This window comes from Oncorhynchus masou, chromosome 30 (genome assembly GCF_036934945.1).
Source record: "Oncorhynchus masou masou isolate Uvic2021 chromosome 30, UVic_Omas_1.1, whole genome shotgun sequence".
Lineage (NCBI taxonomy): Eukaryota > Metazoa > Chordata > Actinopteri > Salmoniformes > Salmonidae > Oncorhynchus > Oncorhynchus masou.
Window position 1 is genome coordinate 70,022,966 of NC_088241.1, and position 19,469 is coordinate 70,042,434.

At 45.0% G+C, this 19,469-nt stretch overlaps 1 protein-coding gene across 1 annotated transcript in view; it reads left to right on the forward strand.

Annotated features, from left to right (window-relative positions):
• The first annotated feature begins 4,951 nt into the window (after positions 1 to 4,951).
• The window catches only part of stau2 (staufen double-stranded RNA binding protein 2), a 332,589-nt gene continuing 318,071 nt past the window's right edge, over positions 4,952 to 19,469 (forward strand). Inside the window, 5 exon segments of the mRNA XM_064949687.1 lie at positions 4,952 to 5,051; positions 8,096 to 8,300; positions 9,135 to 9,265; positions 12,868 to 13,027; positions 14,529 to 14,664. Coding sequence (XP_064805759.1) covers positions 8,105 to 8,300; positions 9,135 to 9,265; positions 12,868 to 13,027; positions 14,529 to 14,664 — 623 coding nt within the window. The 5' untranslated portion in view covers positions 4,952 to 5,051; positions 8,096 to 8,104.

Genomic DNA, 19,469 nt, shown 5'->3' on the forward strand with positions numbered 1-19,469 from the left:
ACTCTAACCACTAGGCTACCTGCTACTCTCTAACCACTAGGCTACCTACCTCTACTCTAACCACTAGGCTACCTGCCTAACCACCTCTGCCACTCTCTAACCACTAGGCTACCTGCCTCCTCTACTCTCTAACCACTAGGCCTGCCACCTCTACACTCTAACCACTAGGCTACCTGCCACCTCTACACTCTAACCACTAGGCTACCTGCTCTAACCACCTCTACACTCTAACCACTAGGCTACCTGCCTCCTCTACACTCTAACCACTAGGCTACCTGCCTCCTCTACACTCTAACCACTAGGCTACCTCTAGGCTACCTGCCACCTCTACACTCTAACCACTAGGCTACCTTCCTCCTCTACACTCTAACCACTAACTACACTCTAACCACTAGGATACCTGCTAACCACTAGGATACCTGCCACCTCTACACTCTAACCACTAGGGCTAACCCTAGGCTACCTACCACCTCTACACTCTAACCACTACTCTCTAACCACTAGGCTACCTGCTCTAACCTCTAGGCTACCTGCCACCTCTACACTCTAACCACTAGGGCTCTACACTCTAACCTGCCACTTCTACACTCTAACCACTAGGCTACCTACTCTCTAACCACTAGGGCTACTCTAACCACTAGGCCACCTCTACTCTAACCACTCTAACCACTAACCACTAGGCTACCTGCCACCTCTACTCTCTAACCACTAGGCTCTACCTCTACTCTAACCACTAGGCTACCTGCCACCTCTACACTCTAACCACTAGGCTACCTGCCTCCCCTCTAACCACCTACCTCTACTCTCTAACCACTAGGCTACCTGCCTCCTCTACTCTCTAACCACCTACCTCTACTCTCTAACCACTAGGCTACCTGCCACCTCTACTCTCTAACCACTAGGCTACCCTGCCACCTCTACTCTAACCACTAGGGCTAGGCCCTGCCACCTCTACACTCTAACCACTAGGCTACCTGCCTCCTCTACACTCTAACCACTAGGCTACCTGCCACCTCTACAGGCTACCTAACCACTAGGCTACCTACTCTAACCACTAGGCTACCTGCCACCTCTACACTCTAACCACTAGGCTACCTGCCACCTCTACACTCTAACCACTAGGCTACACTCTAACCACTAGGCTACCTGCCACCTCTACACTCTAACCACTAGGATACCTCTACACTCTAACCACTAGGCTACCTACTACACTCTACCACCTCTACACTCTAACCACTAGGCTACCTACCACCTCTACACTCTAACCACTAGGCTACCTGCCACCTCTACACTCTAACCACTAGGCTACCTACCACCTCTACACTCTAACCACTAGGCTACCTACCACCTCGTGCAACTTATTGTGTAACTTGTTAAGCACATCTTCACTGCTGACCTTATTTAGGCTTTGCCATAACAAAGGGGTTGAATAATTATTGCCTTAAGACACTTCAGTATAAATTAATTTGTAAAATTTTGAAAAACATAATTCTAATTAATTCATAATTCTTTGACATTCAGGAATATTGTGTAAACAGTGACACAAACTCTCCATTTAATCCATTTAAAATTCAGGCTGTAACAATGTTTAGTGGTGTGAATAAAGGCGCTGGAGCCCCGATGAAGGAAACGCTTTGGCGCCATCTGCTGGTCATGTTTAGAAAGTCCCACCATTCAGTTCATTATCATGACATTATTGTCAGCTGATGTTTTTCATCCATCAGTTTGAGATACGTACAGAATTTTTATTGAAATAGTCTGCAGTGTGTTTGAATAAAATACTTTATTGATCCATTTTCCTTTTAAACCTACACTACCGGTCAAACATTTTAGAACACATTCAAGGATTTATCTTTATTTTTTAAAATATTTTTTAAACTATTTTCTACATTGGGAAATAATAGTGAAGACATCAAAACTATGAAATAACGTATGGAATCATGTAGTAAAAAAAGTGTTAAACAAATCAAAATATATTTGATATTTGAGTTTTTTCAAAGTAGCCACCCTTTGCCTTGATGACCGCTTTGCACACTCTTGGCATTCTCTCAACCAGCTTCAAGAGGTAGTCACCTGGAATGCATTTCAATTAACAGGTGTGACTTGTTAATTTGTAGGATTTATTTATTTCCTAATACATTTGAGTCAATTAGTTGTGTTGTGACAAGGCAGTGGTGATATACAGAAGTTAGCCCTATTTGGTAAAAGACCAAGTCCATATTATGGCAAGAACAGCTCAAATAAGCAAAGAGAAACACACAGTCCATCATTACTTTAAGACATGAAGGTGAGTCAATACGGAAAATGTCAAGAACTTTGAAAGTTTCTAAGTGCAGTCGCAAAAACCAGCAAGTCCTATGATGAAACTGGCTCTCATGAGGACCGCCACAGGAAAGGAAGACCCAGAGTTACCTCTGCTGCAGAGGATAAGTTCATTAGAGTTACCAGCCTCAGAATGCAGCCCAAATAAATGCTTCACAGAGTTCAAGTAACAGACACATCTCAACATCAACAATTCAGAGGAGACTGTGTGAATCAGGCCTTCATGGTCGAATTGCTGCAAAGAAACCACTACTAAAGGACACTAATAAGAAGAGACTTGCTTGGGCCAAGAAACACGAGCAATGGATATTAGACCGGTGTCCATTAGTCTGATGGGTCCAAATTCGAGATTTTTGGTTCCAACCGTTGTCTTTGTGAGACACAGAGTAGGTGAACGGATGATCTCTGCATGTGTGGTTCCCACCATGAAGCATGGAGGAGGAGGTGTGATGGTGCTTTGCTGGTGACACTGTCTGTGATTTACTTAGAATTCAAGGCACACTTAACCAGCATGGCTACCACAGCATTCTGCAGCGATACGCCATCCCATCAGGTTTGAGCTTAGTTCCACTATCATTTGTTTTTCAACAGGAAAATTACCAAACAACTCCAGGCTGTGTAAGGGCTATTTGACTAAGAAGGAGAGTGATTGAGTGCTGCATCAGATGACCTGGCCTAGTCAATCAACTGACCTAAGACCCAATTGAGATGCTTTGGGATGAGTTGAATGGCAGAGTGCAGGAAAAGCAGCCAACAAGTGCTCAGCATATGTGGGAACTCCTTCAAGACGGTTGGAAAAGCATTCCAGGTGAAGTTGGTTGAGAAAATGCCAAGAGTGTGCAAAGCTGTCATCAAGGAAAAGGGTGGCTATTTTGAAGAATTGCAAATAAACAAATCAAAATATATTTTAACACATTTTTGGTTACTACATGATTCTATATGTGTTATTTCATAGTTTTGATGTCTACACTATTATTCTACCATGAGGAAAATAGTCAAAATAAAGAAAAACCCTTGAATGAGTAGGTGTTTCCAAATGTTTGACTGAAACAAGTTTCTTTAAATACGCTACATGACCAAAGTCATGGGCATTAATATGGAGTTGGTCCCCCCCCTTTGCTGCTATTACATCCTACACTCTTTTGGGAAGACTTTCCACTAGATGTTGAAACATTGGTGCAGGGATTTGCTTCCATTCAGCCACAAGAGCATTAGTGAGGTCAGGAACTGATTTCCCTTCACTGGAACTAAGGGGCCAGAATCATGAAAAACAGCCCCAAACCATTATTCCTCCTCCACCAAACTTTACAGTTGGCACTATGCATGGGACAGGTAGCCTTCTCCTGGCATCCGCCAAACCCAGATTCTACACTCAGACTGCCAAATAGTGAAGCGTGATTCAACACTCCAGAGAACGCATTTCCACTGCTCCAGAGTCCAATGGCGGCGAGCTTTACACCACTCCAGCTGGCGCTTGGCATTGCACATGGTGAACTTAGGCTTATGTGCGGCTGCTCGTCCATGGGAAAACCCTTTGATAAAGCTCCCGACAAACAGTTCTTGTGCTGACGTTGTTTCCAGAGGCAATTTGGAACTCGGTAGTGAGTTGCAGTCAAGGACAGATGATTTTTTTACGCGCTTCAGCGCTTGGCAATCCTTTTCTGGGAGATTGTGTGGCCTACCACTTAGTGGCAAAGCCGTTGTTGCTCCAAGGCGTTTCCACTTCAAAATAACAGCACTTCCAGTTGAGTGGGGCAGCTCAAGCCGGGCAGAAATTTGACGAACTGATTTGTTGAAAAGGTGGGTCTATGGAGATTGCATGGCTGTGTGCTCGTGTCAGCAACGAGTGTTACTGAAATGGCAGTAGTATATATATATATATATATAGAGAGAGAGAGAGAGAGAGAGAGAGAGAGAGAGAGAGAGAGAGAGAGAGATACAGACTCCATATAGACTATACAAACACAGAGAGAGAGAGAGAGAGAGAGAGAGAGAGAGAGAGAGAGAGAGAGATACAGGCTCCATATAGCCTATACAAGCACAGGCTCCAATGAAGAGTTGACCTTCTCTTCCAGTCTTCAATTTCCAATGAGGAAGCTTACCCCATTTCTTAGTAATCATTATGCACAACAACAGACTGCATCAAGTTATTGTGATATATTCTAAATTACCAAACTTGAAATTTCCAAGTATTCTTTCTATTAGGTGTACAACTTTCATGAAAACCGAAACACTGCGTTCTTGCTAAATCACTATTCACTCAAAGTTGAAAATGTCTAACTTTAAAATGAATAACATTTGGCCAATCATTAATAAATCACAACACAATTCAATATTCGAATCATTCAGCTGCCATTGCTATAAATATGATAATTCCATAAGATTCACGGCGAAATGAACTTGATGACTACATTGATTGTGGTGGTCTCATCCTGGCTGTGTTCCCCTCTGGAGGTAAGACTGAACCATTCTCACAGGAGAAACGGGTGTCATCAAAAATATCACAACACGTCTAGCACTGCCTATGTAGCCCGTACGACCTATTGCAATGGCGACAACTAAACTTGCAATATGCAGGTGTACTTACTGTGTGCATAAATCACATTTTCGGTGTCGAATATAATCCGTTTTTTTCCTGGAATTGTGATGTGGTCTGTTCCTAAATCCATCAGTTCTCTTTAGTGTTTGCCAATGTTGGAGGTGTAACTGGGGTCTGGCCCTGGACAAAGGTAAAGAATAGTCTATTTATTAGCGACGTATTCGTGTTCAGATAGCCCTTGGGGTTGTTGTTCGACCTGTGTCACCTCTGAATATGTGTGTGTGTGTTGTCTTGGTGAATTATACCGGGCGGGTTTCTGCAGCGAAATGCAAACTAAAGGGCTGTTCGGCCATGATGTTCCCGAGCGCACTGGAAGAGTTCAGAACCGGTTAGCTAGCTGGCTAATTATCTGACCTAATGCAGAACAAATATGCATTCATTTAACCTAATGCAGAACAAATGTGCATTCATTTAACCCATGCACGGTTACATCTGCAACGTGTCTTTATATATATATATAGCTAAACGTTTACGGCACGTTTTGGTATCCATTTTTCATGGGATGGTTATTGCTGTTAGCACAGCAGGAGCAGCTACAGTTAGTTTAGCTGGTTAGCATGTCATGTCATGCAATAATATCAAAAGTATATTGATAGAATATAATTCCCGATGATTTTAGACAGCAGGCCAGCTGGCTAGTGGTTGTTGTTGGCAGCTGGCTCTGTTATTATAGCTAGGTAGTTAGCTCGCTCGTTAGTTCAACTGGCTAATAATAACACACATGCTAACTTACGAGTTGTGTCTTTTCGCCTCTTGTCCGGACAGCTAACTACTAGCCATACATGGAGAAAACAAGTTATATTGTAATGTGACATGTTATGCTCAATATAGGTCAGCCAAAATAAACCATGTGTTCTGATAAAAACTAATTACTGGATCATGTGGTAGGCCCAACTACTGGTTATTCTGCTTATTAGAACTCACTTTGAAAACGTGCTATTCCCATCCAAAGATTATGTGATGGTTTCTACCCAGGTCTCATTTGAAGGTTTATAACCAAATCAAATTTATTTATATAGCCCTTCGTACATCAGCTGATATCTCAAAGTGCTGTACAGAAACCCAGCCTTAAACCCCAAACAGCAAGCAATGCAGGTGTAGAAGCACGGTGGCTCGGAAATACTCCCTAGAATGGACAGAACCTAAGAAGAAACCTAGAGAGGAACCAGACTATGTGGGGTGGCCAGTCCTCTTCTGGCTGTGCCGGGTAGAGATTATAACAGAACATGGCCAAGATGTTCAAATGTTCATAAATGACCAGCATGGTCGAATAATAATAAGGCAGAACAGTTGAAACTGGAGCAGCAGCACGGCCAGGTGGACTGGGGACAGCTAGGAGTCATCATGTCAGGTCGTCCTGGGGCATGGTCCTAGGGCTCAGGTCCTCCGAGAGAGAGAAAGAGAGAGAGGAGAGAATTAGAGAACGCACACTTAGATTCACACAGGACACCGAATTGGACAGGAGAAGTACTCCAGATGTAACAAACTGACCCCAGCCCCCCGACACATAAACTACTGCAGCATAAATACTGGAGGCTGAGACAGGAGGGGTCAGTAGACACTGTGGCCCCATCCGAGGACACCCCCGGACAGGGCCAAACAGGAAGGATAACCAGGGCTCATTTGAAGGTTTATAACCAGGGCTCATTTTGAAGGTTTATAACCAGGGCTCATATGAAGGTTTATAACCAGAGCTCATATGAAGGTTTATAACCAGGGCTCATTTGAAGGTTTATAACCAGGGCTCATTGTGAAGGTTTATAACCTGGGCTCATTTTGAAGGTTTATAACCAGGGCTCATTTGAAGGTTTATAACCAGGGCTCATTTTGAAGGTTTATAACCAGGGCTCATATGAAGGTTTATTTATAACCAGGTCTCATATGAAGGTTTATAACCAGGGCTTATTTGATGAAGGGTTTAATTTACACTTAAGGTCATAGCATCAAACACACATAGACGTACTGTAATATAGATCCACAAAGCTGATTCTACTGCCGAAGACTCTGTGGCCCTCAGGGACCTCCAGGGCCTCATTCTGTAGGCAGCACAAGGATAAGGGCCACTAAATTGGGTAATCAAATACATTTTTGTTGTTGTTGTAACATGCGCTGACTACAACAGGTGAAATGCTTACTTCACAAGCCCTTAACCAACAATGTAGTTCAAGAAATAAGAGTTTAAGAAAATATTTACTAAATAAAGTAAAAAATTAAATAAAAAGTATTTTTATTATTATATTGATTAATTGTTCAGTCTTATGACTTGGGGGTAGAAGCTGTTAAGGAGACTTTTGGACCTCGACTTGGCGCTCCTGTCCCGCTTGCCGTGCGGTCGCAGAGAGAACAGTCTTATGACTGGGGTGACTGGAGTCTTTGACCATTGTTTTTGAGGGGGGGGGGCTTCCTGCAGTTACAGGGCCATCACAGCTAGCACAATACTACCTATTCCATAAATGTTCAAGCCTTTTGGGAGAGACCCTTAAGTACTATGTTTTGCTAGCTAACATGTCCACCACTGGCCCTGTGTTGAACTGCCCTGCGTTGAACAGTCCCTGCGTTGAACAGTCCCTGTGTTGAACTGCCCTGCGTTGAACAGTCCCTGCGTTGAACTGTCCCTGCGTTGTCTCTCTCTGGCTGCAATGACTCTGTGTGATTCCAAAATGGCATCCAAAGTAGTGAGATTTATAATATGGAATAGGGTACCATTTGCTCCCTCGATGTTGAGCTTAGCAGCAGGGACATGAGCATAAAGGATCATTGTGTGGTCGCATTAACTAACCACCAATGGATCAGAATGTGAGCTAGGCTACTCTGTTTGGGTTCTGGTGATGTCATTTCCTGGCCGACTTACCTCAGTCCAGTGCCATCATAGGCCGAAAGGACTGCGTCCCAAATGGCTCCTCCCCTATTCCTCGTGTAGTGCACTTCTCTTGAAAAGTAGTGCACTTCTCTTGAAAAGTAGTGCACTATTATGTGGGGAATAGGGTGTCGTTTGGGATGTGAGGAAGGTCGCTGGACAAACAATGAACAGGGCTTTCATGGGGACTTGTGTACTATGCTGATACTCTTGTGATATAGCCATACATTATTTGGCTAGAGGATACATGCTACTGTGTCACATCTCACACAGGTCATTAGTTTTCTGTGTTTAATATATATTTGCTCCTCTGCCAGGTATAGAGCATGGCTCAAGTGAAAGTGCAGACCTCAACGCCCCTGGCTGGCCCTGGCTTCTCCCCCCTGTCTCCCCTCGGGGCCATGCCCAGTCCAGGACCCTTGGGTCTACAGCCCTCAGTCAATGGCCCTGGGCCCACCCCCGGCTGCCCCGCCCCCTCAGCCGGGGGTGGGCCCGACACCCCTGTGTCTGCCAACTCACCAGGTAGGTCAAATTCTAATCTGGACCTCCAAGCCATCCACACTGCTTTTTAAAACATTCATCAGGGACTGGTTTAGACCTGGGACACCAGGTGGGTGATTCCCCCTCTAATCAGGGACTGATTTAGACCTGGGACACCAGGTGGGTGATTCCCCTCTAATCAGGGACTGATTTAGACCTGGGACACCAGGTGGGTGATTCCCCTCTAATCAGGGACTGATTTAGATCTGGGACACCAGGTGGGTGATTCCCCTCTAATCAGGGCCTGATTTAGACCTGGGACACCAGGGGGGTGCAGTTAAAGATCAGATAGAACAAAACCAGCAGCACTCGTGACCTCGTTGGGTCAGATTTGAATAACCCCAGGTCTATAGGCTAGTTACTGCCCCTGTGTCTGCCTATATAGACCTATACAATACGTGTTTTATTGGGTCCATTTGCATGGCGTAAATCCTTTTGTTTTTGTTGTTGCTGTCACAGTACCTAACCGGACACACCATAGCGACTTACAATTCATCCGAAGATAGCTAGAGGAGACGACAACACGTCACAGATTTATTTGAGTACATCTTCTCTCAGCGAAAGTAGCTATCAAAGAAAGTGTTTGGTGGAAGAGACAAGTGACCGTTACTTCTTCTACGGTATAGTTTAGTACTAGTTACTAGCGTCGTGGTACGGTTCTTCCACACAGACCAGGAGTTGAAACAAACAGACATCTCATCTCAGCCCAAAATCAGTTTTGACAATAATGACTATTATTGATGATCGTTGGTGATGAACCATGTTATTGTTTTTCTTTTCTCTCCTCATAACAATGTAATAACTCCTCTGGTCCAGGCCCACCCCAGGAGAACATGGCAAACCCTAAAGAGAAAACTCCCATGTGTCTGGTGAATGAGTTAGCCCGTTTCAACAGGATCCAACCGCAGTACAAGCTGCTCAACGAGAGAGGCCCTGCACACGCTAAGGTACCCAGCCTCACGAAGCATGACTTCCCTGTTCAACTACTGATTACACCATCACTGATATACACCATCACTGATATACACCATCACTGATTACACCATCACTGATTACACCATCACTGATTACACCATCACTGATATACACCATCACTGATTACACCGTTACTGATATACACCATCACTGATTACACCGTTACTGATATACACCATCACTGATTACACCATCACTGATATACACCATCACTGATTACACCATTACTGATATACACCATCACTGATTACACCGTCACTGATATACACCATCACTGATATACACCATCACTGATTACACCGTCACTGATATACACCATCACTGATATACACCATCACTGATTACACCGTCACTGATATACACCATCACTGATTACATCATCACTGATTACACCATCACTGATTACACCATCACTGATTACACCATCACTGATATACACCATCACTGATATACACCGTCACTGATTACACCGTCACTGATATACACCATTACTGATTACACCATCACTGATATACACCATCACTGATATACACCGTCACTGATATACACCATCACTGATTACACCGTCACTGATATACACCATCACTGATATACACCATCACTGATATACACCATCACTGATTAAACCATCACCATCTGTGTTGGTCTGTCTTCTCCTAAAGACACAGCCAACTCTGTTCTTGGTCTGTCTTCTCCTAAAGACACAGCCAACTCTGTTCTTGGTCTGTCTTCTCCTAAAGACACAGCCAACTCTGTTCTTGGTCTGTCTTCTCCTAAAGACACAGCCAACTCTGTGTTGGTCTGTCTTCTCCTAAAGACACAGCCAACTCTGTGTTGGTCTGTCTTCTCCTAAAGACACAGCCAACTCTGTCTTGGTCTGTCTGTCTTCTCCTAAAGACACAGCCAACTCTGTGTTGGTCTGTCTTCTCCTAAAGACACAGCCAACTCTGTTCTTGGTCTGTCTTCTCCTAAAGACACAGCCAACTCTGTTCTTGGTCTGTCTTCTCCTAAAGACACAGCCAACTCTGTGTTGGTCTGTCTTCTCCTAAAGACACAGCCAACTCTGTGTTGGTCTGTCTTCTCCTAAAGACACAGCCAACTCTGTGTTGGTCTGTCTTCTCCTAAAGACACAGCCAACTCTGTGTTGGTCTGTCTTCTCCTAAAGACACAGCCAACTCTGTTCTTGGTCTGTCTTCTCCTAAAGACACAGCCAACTCTGTGTTGGTCTGTCTTCTCCTAAAGACACAGCCAACTCTGTGTTGGTCTGTCTTCTCCTAAAGACACAGCCAACTCTCTGTCTTGGTCTGTCTTCTCCTAAAGACAGCCAACTCTCTTGGTCTGTCTTCTTGACACAGCCAACTCTGTCTGTCTTCTCCTAAAGACACAGCCAACTCTGTTCTTGGTCTGTCTTCTCCTAAAGACACAGCCAACTCTGTTCTTGGTCTGTCTTCTCCTAAAGACACAGCCAACTCTGTTCTTGGTCTGTCTTCTCCTAAAGACACAGCCAACTCTGTTCTTGGTCTGTCTTCTCCTAAAGACACAGCCAACTCTGTTCTTGGTCTGTCTTCTCCTAAAGACACAGCCAACTCTGTTGTTGTCTGTCTTCCTAAAGACAAGACACAGCCAACTCTGTGTTGGTCTTCCCTAAAGACACAGCCAACTCTGTTCTTGTCTTCTCCTAAAGACACAGCCAACTCTGTGTTGGTCTGTCTTCTCCTAAAGACACAGCCAACTCTGTGTTGGTCTGTCTTCTCCTAAAGACACAGCCAACTCTGTGTTGGTCTGTCTTCTCCTAAAGACACAGCCAACTCTGTTCTTGGTCTGTCTTCTCCTAAAGACACACACTCTGTGTTGGTCAGCCAACTCTGTTCTTGGTCTGTCTTCTCCTAAAGACACAGCCAACTCTGTGTTGGTCTGTCTTCTCCTAAAGACACAGCCAACTCTGTGTTGGTCTGTCTTCTCCTAAAGACACAGCCAACTCTGTGTTGGTCTGTCTTCTCCTAAAGACACAGCCAACTCTGTGTTGGTCTGTCTTCTCCTAAAGACACAGCCAACTCTGTGTTGGTCTGTCTTCTCCTAAAGACACAGCCAACTCTGTTCTTGGTCTGTCTTCTCCTAAAGACACAGCCAACTCTGTGTTGGTCTGTCTTCCTAAAGACACAGCCAACTCTGTGTTGGTCTGTCTTCTCCTAAAGACACAGCCAACTCTGTGTTGGTCTGTCTTCTCCTAAAGACACAGCCAACTCTGTGTTGGTCTGTCTTCTCCTAAAGACACAGCCAACTCTGTGTTGGTCTGTCTTCTCCTAAAGACACAGCCAACTCTCTGTGTCTTTGGTCTGTCTTCTTCTCCTAAAGACACAGCCAACTCTGTCTTCTTGGTCTGTCTTCTTCCTAAAGACACAGCCAACTCTGTGTTGGTCTGTCTTCTCTAAAGACACACAACTCTGTGTTGGTCTGTCTTCTCCTAAAGACACCAACTCTGTGTTGGTCTGTCTTCTCCTAAAGACACAGCCAACTCTGTGTTGGTCTGTCTTCTCCTAAAGACACAGCCAACTCTGTGTTGGTCTGTCTTCTCCTAAAGACACAGCCAACTCTGTGTTGGTCTGTCTTCTCCTAAAGACACAGCCAACTCTGTTCTTGGTCTGTCTTCTCCTAAAGACACAGCCAACTCTGGTCTGTCTTCTCCTAAAGACACAGCCAACTCTGTCTGTCTTCTCCTAAAGACACAGCCAACTCTTGGTCTGTCTTCTCCTAAAGACACAGCCAACTCTGTTCTTGGTCTGTCTTCTCCTAAAGACACAGCCAACTCTGTTCTTGGTCTGTCTTCTCCTAAAGACACAGCCAACTCTGTGTTGGTCTGTCTTCTCCTAAAGACACAGCCAACTCTGTTCTTGGTCTGTCTTCTCCTAAAGACACAGCCAACTCTGTGTTGGTCTGTCTTCTCCTAAAGACACAGCCAACTCTGTGTTGGTCTGTCTTCTCCTAAAGACACAGCCAACTCTGTTCTTGGTCTGTCTTCTCCTAAAGACACAGCCAACTCTGTGTTGGTCTGTCTTCTCCTAAAGACACAGCCAACTCTGTGTTGGTCTGTCTTCTCCTAAAGACACTCCTAAAGCCAACTCTGTGTTGGTCTGTCTTCTCCTAAAGACACAGCCAACTCTCTGTGTTGGTGTTGGCCAACTCTGTGTTGGTCTGTCTTCTCCTAAAGACACAGCCAACTCTGTGTTGGTCTGTCTTCTCCTAAAGACACAGCCAACTCTGTGTTGGTCTGTCTTCTCCTAAAGACACAGCCAACTCTGTGTTGGTCTGTCTTCTCCTAAAGACACAGCCAACTCTGTGTTGGTCTGTCTTCTCCTAAAGACACAGCCAACTCTGTGTTGGTCTGTCTTCTCCTAAAGACACAGCCAACTCAATGTGATTGCACAATTAGATTTTTATGCCATGGATCCCTATTACAGCTAAATGTCTGGCTTCGTGTCTGCTCAGCTAAATGACTTCATGTAATGTTAAATGTCTTGATGTAATGTTAATTGTGGTGTTTTCCCTCCGGTCCACTGGGTGGCGCTGTGAACAGATCTTTACAGTGCAGCTGTGTCTGGAGGAGCAGGTGTGGGAGGCGGAGGGCACCAGCATCAAGAAGGCTCAGCACTCCACCGCCTGCCTTGCCCTCACTGAGAGCCTTCTGCCCAGGCCCGCTCCTCGCTCTCCTACAATGGACGTCAACAGCAACCCAGGTCATTTACATGTCTTATTTGTGATGTTTTTTTTTTATAGGGATGTTGTACTGAGGAATTGTGCGTTGCACCAGATTTTAACCTCCAGTTGATCTGCAGACGGAAAGCTCTCAACACCAGGGTCCTGGTCAATGACAACACATGAGAGAAAACATTTTGAGAGAGACAACTAAAACGAAAGTTCAATAACTGTGTTCCAAAACATTTGACAGTACAATCACTCTCTATATTTGACAGTACAATCACTCTCTATATTTGACAGTACAATCACTCTCTATATTTGACAGTACAATCACTCTCTATATTTGACAGTACAATCACTCTCTATATTTGACAGTACAATCACTCTCTACATTTTACAGTACAATCACTCTCTATATTTTACAGTATAATCACTCTATATTTTACAGTACAATCACTCTATATTGTACAGTACAATCACTCTCTATATTTTACAGTACATTCAGAGAGAGTTGCCGAGGCCTCGGCCCGTCCAGACAGTACCAGGGTCAGAGGAGGACAGTCGTAGGCCTCGGCCCATCCAGACAGTACCAGGGACAGTACCAGGGACAGTACCAGGGTCAGTACCAGGGACAGTACCAGGGACAGTACCAGGGTCAGAGGAGGACAGTCGTAGGCCTCGGCCCATCCAGACAGTACCAGGGACAGTACCAGGGACAGTACCAGGGACAGTACCAGGGTTAGAGGAGGTTGGCAGTAGGCCTCGGTCCATCCAGACAGTACCAGGGACAGTACCAGGGACAGTACCAGGGTTAGAGGAGGACAGTCGTTGGCCTCGGCCCATCCAGACAGTACCAGGGACAGTACCAGGGACAGTACCAGGGTCAGAGGACAGCCGTGGGCCTCGGCCCATCCAGACAGTACCAGGGACAGTACCAGGGACAGTACCAGGGACAGTACCAGGGTCAGAGGAGGACAGTCGTGGGCCTCAGCCCATCCAGACAGTACCAGGGTCAGAGGACAGCCGTGGGCCTCGGCCCATCCAGACAGTACCAGGGACAGTACCAGGGACAGTACCAGGGACAGTACCAGGGTCAGAGGAGGACAGTCGTGGGCCTCAGCCCATCCAGACAGTACCAGGGTCAGAGGACAGCCTCTCTCTACCTCTCTCTCTACCTCTCTCTCTACCTCTCTCTCTACCTCTCCCTCTCTCTCTACCTATCTCTCTCTACCTATCTCTCTACCTCTCTCTCTACCTCTCTCTCTACGGCTCTCTCTCTACGGCTCTCTCTCTACCGCTCTCTCTCTACCGCTCTCTCTACCTCTCTCTCTCTCTCCTCTCTCTCTCTCTCTCTACCTTTCTCTCTCTCTCTCTCTACCCCTCTCTCTCTACCCCTCTCTCTCTACCCCTCTCTCTCTACCACTCTCTCTACCCCTCTCTCTCTACCACTCTCTCTACCTCTCTCTCTCCCTCTCTCTCTAACTCTCTGTCTACCCTCCCCCCTCCCCCCCCACTCTGCCTCCCTCTCTCCTCCTGTAGGTAGTATCACCCCTACGGTGGAGCTGAATGGTCTGGCTATGAAGAGAGGTGAGCCAGCTATCTACCGTCCCCTGGACCCCAAGCCCATGCCCAACTACAGAGCCAACTATAACTTCAGAGGCATGTTCAACCAAAGGTGAGTCCGACCACCTCGCACGACCAAACCATTTGTTTGTTTCTTCATGCATTATATTTGAGTCATTTAGCAGATGCCAGAGCGACTTAGAGTTTGTGTATACATCGTTAGCTGACTCAATGAGGTGACCACAGCAGTACATTTGACCTCAAAGCAGCAAAGTCAGAGTTCGTAGGAAAAAAGCATACTGCCTCTGCAGGTCATTTCAAGTTTATTATTATTTTTTACCTTTATTTAACTAGGCAAGTCAGTTAAGAACAAATTCTTATTTTCAATGACGGCCTAGGAACAGTGGGTTAACTGCCTGTTCAGGGGCAGAACGACAGATTTGGACGCTCTAACCACTAGGCTACCCTGCCGTCCCGGTTAAAGTAGCTGGCAGGTCATTTCAAGTTAAAGTGTACTGTTACCTAGCTAGCTAACATTATGTGTATGATCTGTGTAGTAACATTATTCATATCTCAGAGTCATTTGCATTGCTAGTTATAGCCTAATGTTAGCTAGTTATAGCCTAATGTTAGCTAGCTATAGCCTAATGTTATAGCCTAATGTTAGCTAGTTATAGCCTAATGTTAGCTAAGCTAGCTATAGCCTAATGTTAGCTAGTTATAGCCTAATGTTAGCTAGCTATAGCCTAATGTTAGTTAGCTATAGCCTAATGTTAGCTAGTTATAGTATAATGTTAGCTAGCTATAGCCTAATGTTAGCTAGCTATAGCCTAATGTTAGCTAGTTATAGTATAATGTTAGCTAGCTATAGCCTAATGTTAGCTAGCTATAGCCTAATGTTAGCTATATAGCATCGGTTGGTTAGCTACCTGCAGATTCATTCAAACCCACCTGTGGTTTGACCTTCGAAGGAACAATGTAGAACATCCCTCATCCTTTTTAATTTTACCTTTATTTAACTAGCAAGTCAGTTAAGAACAAATTCTTATTTTCAATGACGGCCTAGGAACAGTAATGTTCAAGGGCTAGTTATAGCCAGATTTGTACCTTGCTAGTTATCGGGCCTAATGTTAACTAGCTAACCTTAATGTTAGTTATAGACCTAACCACTCTAACCACTAAGGCTACCTACCACCTCTAATGTTACTCTAACCAATAGGCTACCTACCACCCTAATGTAACCACTAGTTATACCTAACCAGCTCTACACTCTAATGTTACTAGTTATACCTAATGTTAGCTAGCTACACCTAACCACTAGGCTACCTACCACCTCTACACTCTAACCACTAGGCTACCTACCACCTCTAATGTTAACCACTAGGCTACCTACCAGCTCTACACTCTAACCACTAGGCTACCTAATGTTAGCTCTAACCACTAATGTTAGCTACCTATGTTACCTCTAATGTTAGCCAGTTAGGCTAATGTCACCTAGCTACACTCTAATGTTAGGCTACTATGCCACCTAATGTTAGCTAGTTATAGGCTAATGTTAGCTAGCTATACTCTAATGTTACTAGGCTATAGCCTAATGTTAGCTAGTTAACCATAATGTTACCTGCCACCTCTATAGCCTAACCACTAGCTATAGCCTAATGTTAGTTATAAGCATCTGTTAGGCTACCTGCCAGATTCATTCTAACCACCTGGGTTTGACCTACCAAGGAACAATGTAAACACTAGGCTATCCTTTTTAATTTTACCTTTAACACTAGGCAAGTCAGTTAAGAACAAATTCTTATTTTCAATGACGGCCTAGGAACAGTGGGTTCAAGGGCAGAACGACAGATTTGTACCTTGTCAACTCGGGGATTTGAACTTGCAACCTTCCGGTTACTAGACCACCACTCTAACCACTAGGCTACCTACCACCTCTACACTCTAACCACTAGGCTACCTACCACCTCTACACTCTAACCACTAGGCTACCTCCACCTCTACACTCTAACCACTAGGCTACCTACCACCTCTACACTCTAACCACTAGGCTACCTACCACCTCTACACTCTAACCACTAGGCTACCTACCACCTCTACACTCTAACCACTAGGCTACCTGCCACCTCTACACTCTAACCACTAGGCTACCTACCACCCTACACTCTAACCACTAGGCTACCTGCCACCTCTACACTCTAACCACTAGGCTACCTGCCACCTCTACACTCTAACCACTAGGTTACCCTCCTTACTGTCCAACATGGTGCTGAATCTTTCATGTTGTCATTATTATTGTCTTCCACTTCCAGCAAGTCCAAGCGTGTAACTGTAGTGTCCCAGTTCAGGCCCATGTTGCCGTGTGTCTGATGGGTGAACCAGGATTCTCCTTTTCATCCGTGTGACCCAGATGTGTTTCAGTCCGGGGGACGTTAGCTGGTGTTCTTCTAAACAGATTAAAGCTTGGCCCTTGCTCTCTGTCTCTGTCAACTCCCCTTTATCCTTCAGCAGAGTCATCTCCAGTATTTCCAAACCACCGTAAAAGCGTCAGAGGTTGTGGATTAATGGTCGCCCTCCCCGTGCTGGAATGCAGAGAGGGTAGTGAGGCTGTTTTACCTTATTTAGTTCAGACACAGAGGATATGTTGCTGCTCTCTGCCCTGGTCACTTCCAGGTAGATAGTCTGTCTCTCTGCCCTGGTCACTTCCAGGTAGATAGTCTGTCTCTCTGCCCTGGTCACTTCCAGGTAGATAGTCTGTCTCTCTGCCCTGGTCACTTCCAGGTAGATAGTCTGTCTCTCTGCCCTGGTCACTTCCAGGTAGATAGTCTGTCACTTCCAGGTAGAGAGTCTCTGCCCTGTCCTCCAGGTAGATAGTCTGTCTCTCTCTGTCCTGGTCACTTCCAGGTAGATAGTCTGTCTCTCTGCCCTGGTCACTTCCAGGTAGATAGTCTGTCTCTCTCTGTCCTGTCTGTCTCTCTCTGTCCTGTCTGTCTCCCTCTGTCCTGTCTGTCTCTCTCTGTCCTGTCTGTCTCTCTGTCCTGTCTGTCACTATCTTTCCTGTCTGTCCTGTCTGTCTCTCTCTGTCCTGTCTGTCTCTCTGTCCTGTCTCTGTCTGTCTCTGTCTGTCTGGAGGTCTGTCTGTCTGGAGTCTGTCTGTCTGTCTGGAGGTCTGTCTGTCTGGAGGTCTGTCTGGAGGTCTGTCTGTCTGGAGGTCTGTCTGGAGGTCCTTCTGTTTTTATCATTACTCTTATATTTTCTTGTCTTTTATCTGAGTGGAGGAAGTGTGGGAGGAGTGGAGGAAGTGTGGGAGGAGTGGATGAAGTGTGGGAGGAGTGGATGAAGTGTGGGAGGAGTGGAGGAAGTGTGGGAGGAGTGGAGGAAGTGTGGGAGGAGTGGATGAAGTGTGGGAGGAGTGGATGAAGTGTGGGAGGAGTGGATGAAGTGTGGGAGGAGTGGAGGAAGTGTGGGAGGAGTGTGATACGAGGATGAAATCCTCTTTTGACATGTTGAAGCGATCATCTTAATGAGAATCAAACAGGAAGTTGAAGTCTTTTTCAGTATTTCTGGGTCATATTTGTTCATTGTTTTAGAAGTAATGTATCTAACAATCATTGTTGTTGAGACGTTCTCGTCAGCCCATGTGTGGTTTCCCCAGATACAATAATGTTAACGCTAGATGGCACTGCTGCCTAATGTGAAACCATTCATGGTGCTTGTGTAAGGACGGGGATTGGGCGGCCATTTTGTAATGAATAGTGATACAGGTGGTCGGCTACAGATTGTCTTCTGTCTGACTGCGTGTAAAGTGTTGGTCCTTACAGTTGTGAGTAACTAACTCGCAACACGAACAACCACTGAAAGTAACTAACTCGCAACACGAACAACCACTGATACTGGATACTGCTTATCCTGGTTATCCTGGTTATCCTGGTTATCCTGGTTATACTGCTGATACTGGTTATACTGGTTATCCTGCTTATCCTGGTTATCCTGGTTATCCTGGTTATCCTGGTTATACTGCTGATACTGGTTATCCTGCTTATCCTGGTTATACTGCTGATACTGGTTATCCTGGTTATACTGCTGATACTGGTTATCCTGGTTATACTGCTGATACTGGTTATACTGGTTATACTGCTGATACTGGTTATCCTGGTTATACTGGTTATACTGGTTATACTGGTTATACTGCTGATACTGGTTATCCTGGTTATACTGGTTATACTGCTGATACTGGTTATCCTGGTTATACTGCTGATACTGGTTATCCTGGTTATACTGGTTATACTGGTTATCCTGGTTATACTGCTGATACTGGTTATACTGGTTATACTGCTGATACTGGTTATCCTGGTTATACTGGTTATACTGCTGATACTGGTTATCCTGGTTATACTGCTGATACTGGTTATCCTGGTTATACTGGTTATACTGGTTATACTGCTGATACTGGTTATCCTGGTTATACTGGTTATACTGGTTATACTGCTGATACTGGTTATCCTGGTTATACTGCTGATACTGGTTATCCTGGTTATACTGCTGATACTGGTTATCCTGGTTATACTGCTGATACTGGTTATCCTAGTTATCCTGGTTATCCTGGTTATCCTGCTGATACTGGTTATCCTAGTTATCCTGGTTATCCTGGTTATACTGGTTATACTGCTGATACTGGTTATCCTGCTGATACTGGTTATCCTGGTTATACTGGTTATCCTGGTTATACTGGTTATCCTGGTTATACTGGTTATCCTGGTTATACTGCTGATACTGGTTATCCTAGTTATCCTGGTTATACTGGTTATACTGCTGATACTGGTTATCCTGGTTATCCTGCTGATACTGGTTATCCTGGTGATACTGGTTATCCTGGTTATCCTGCTGATACTGGTTATCCTGGTTATCCTGCTGATA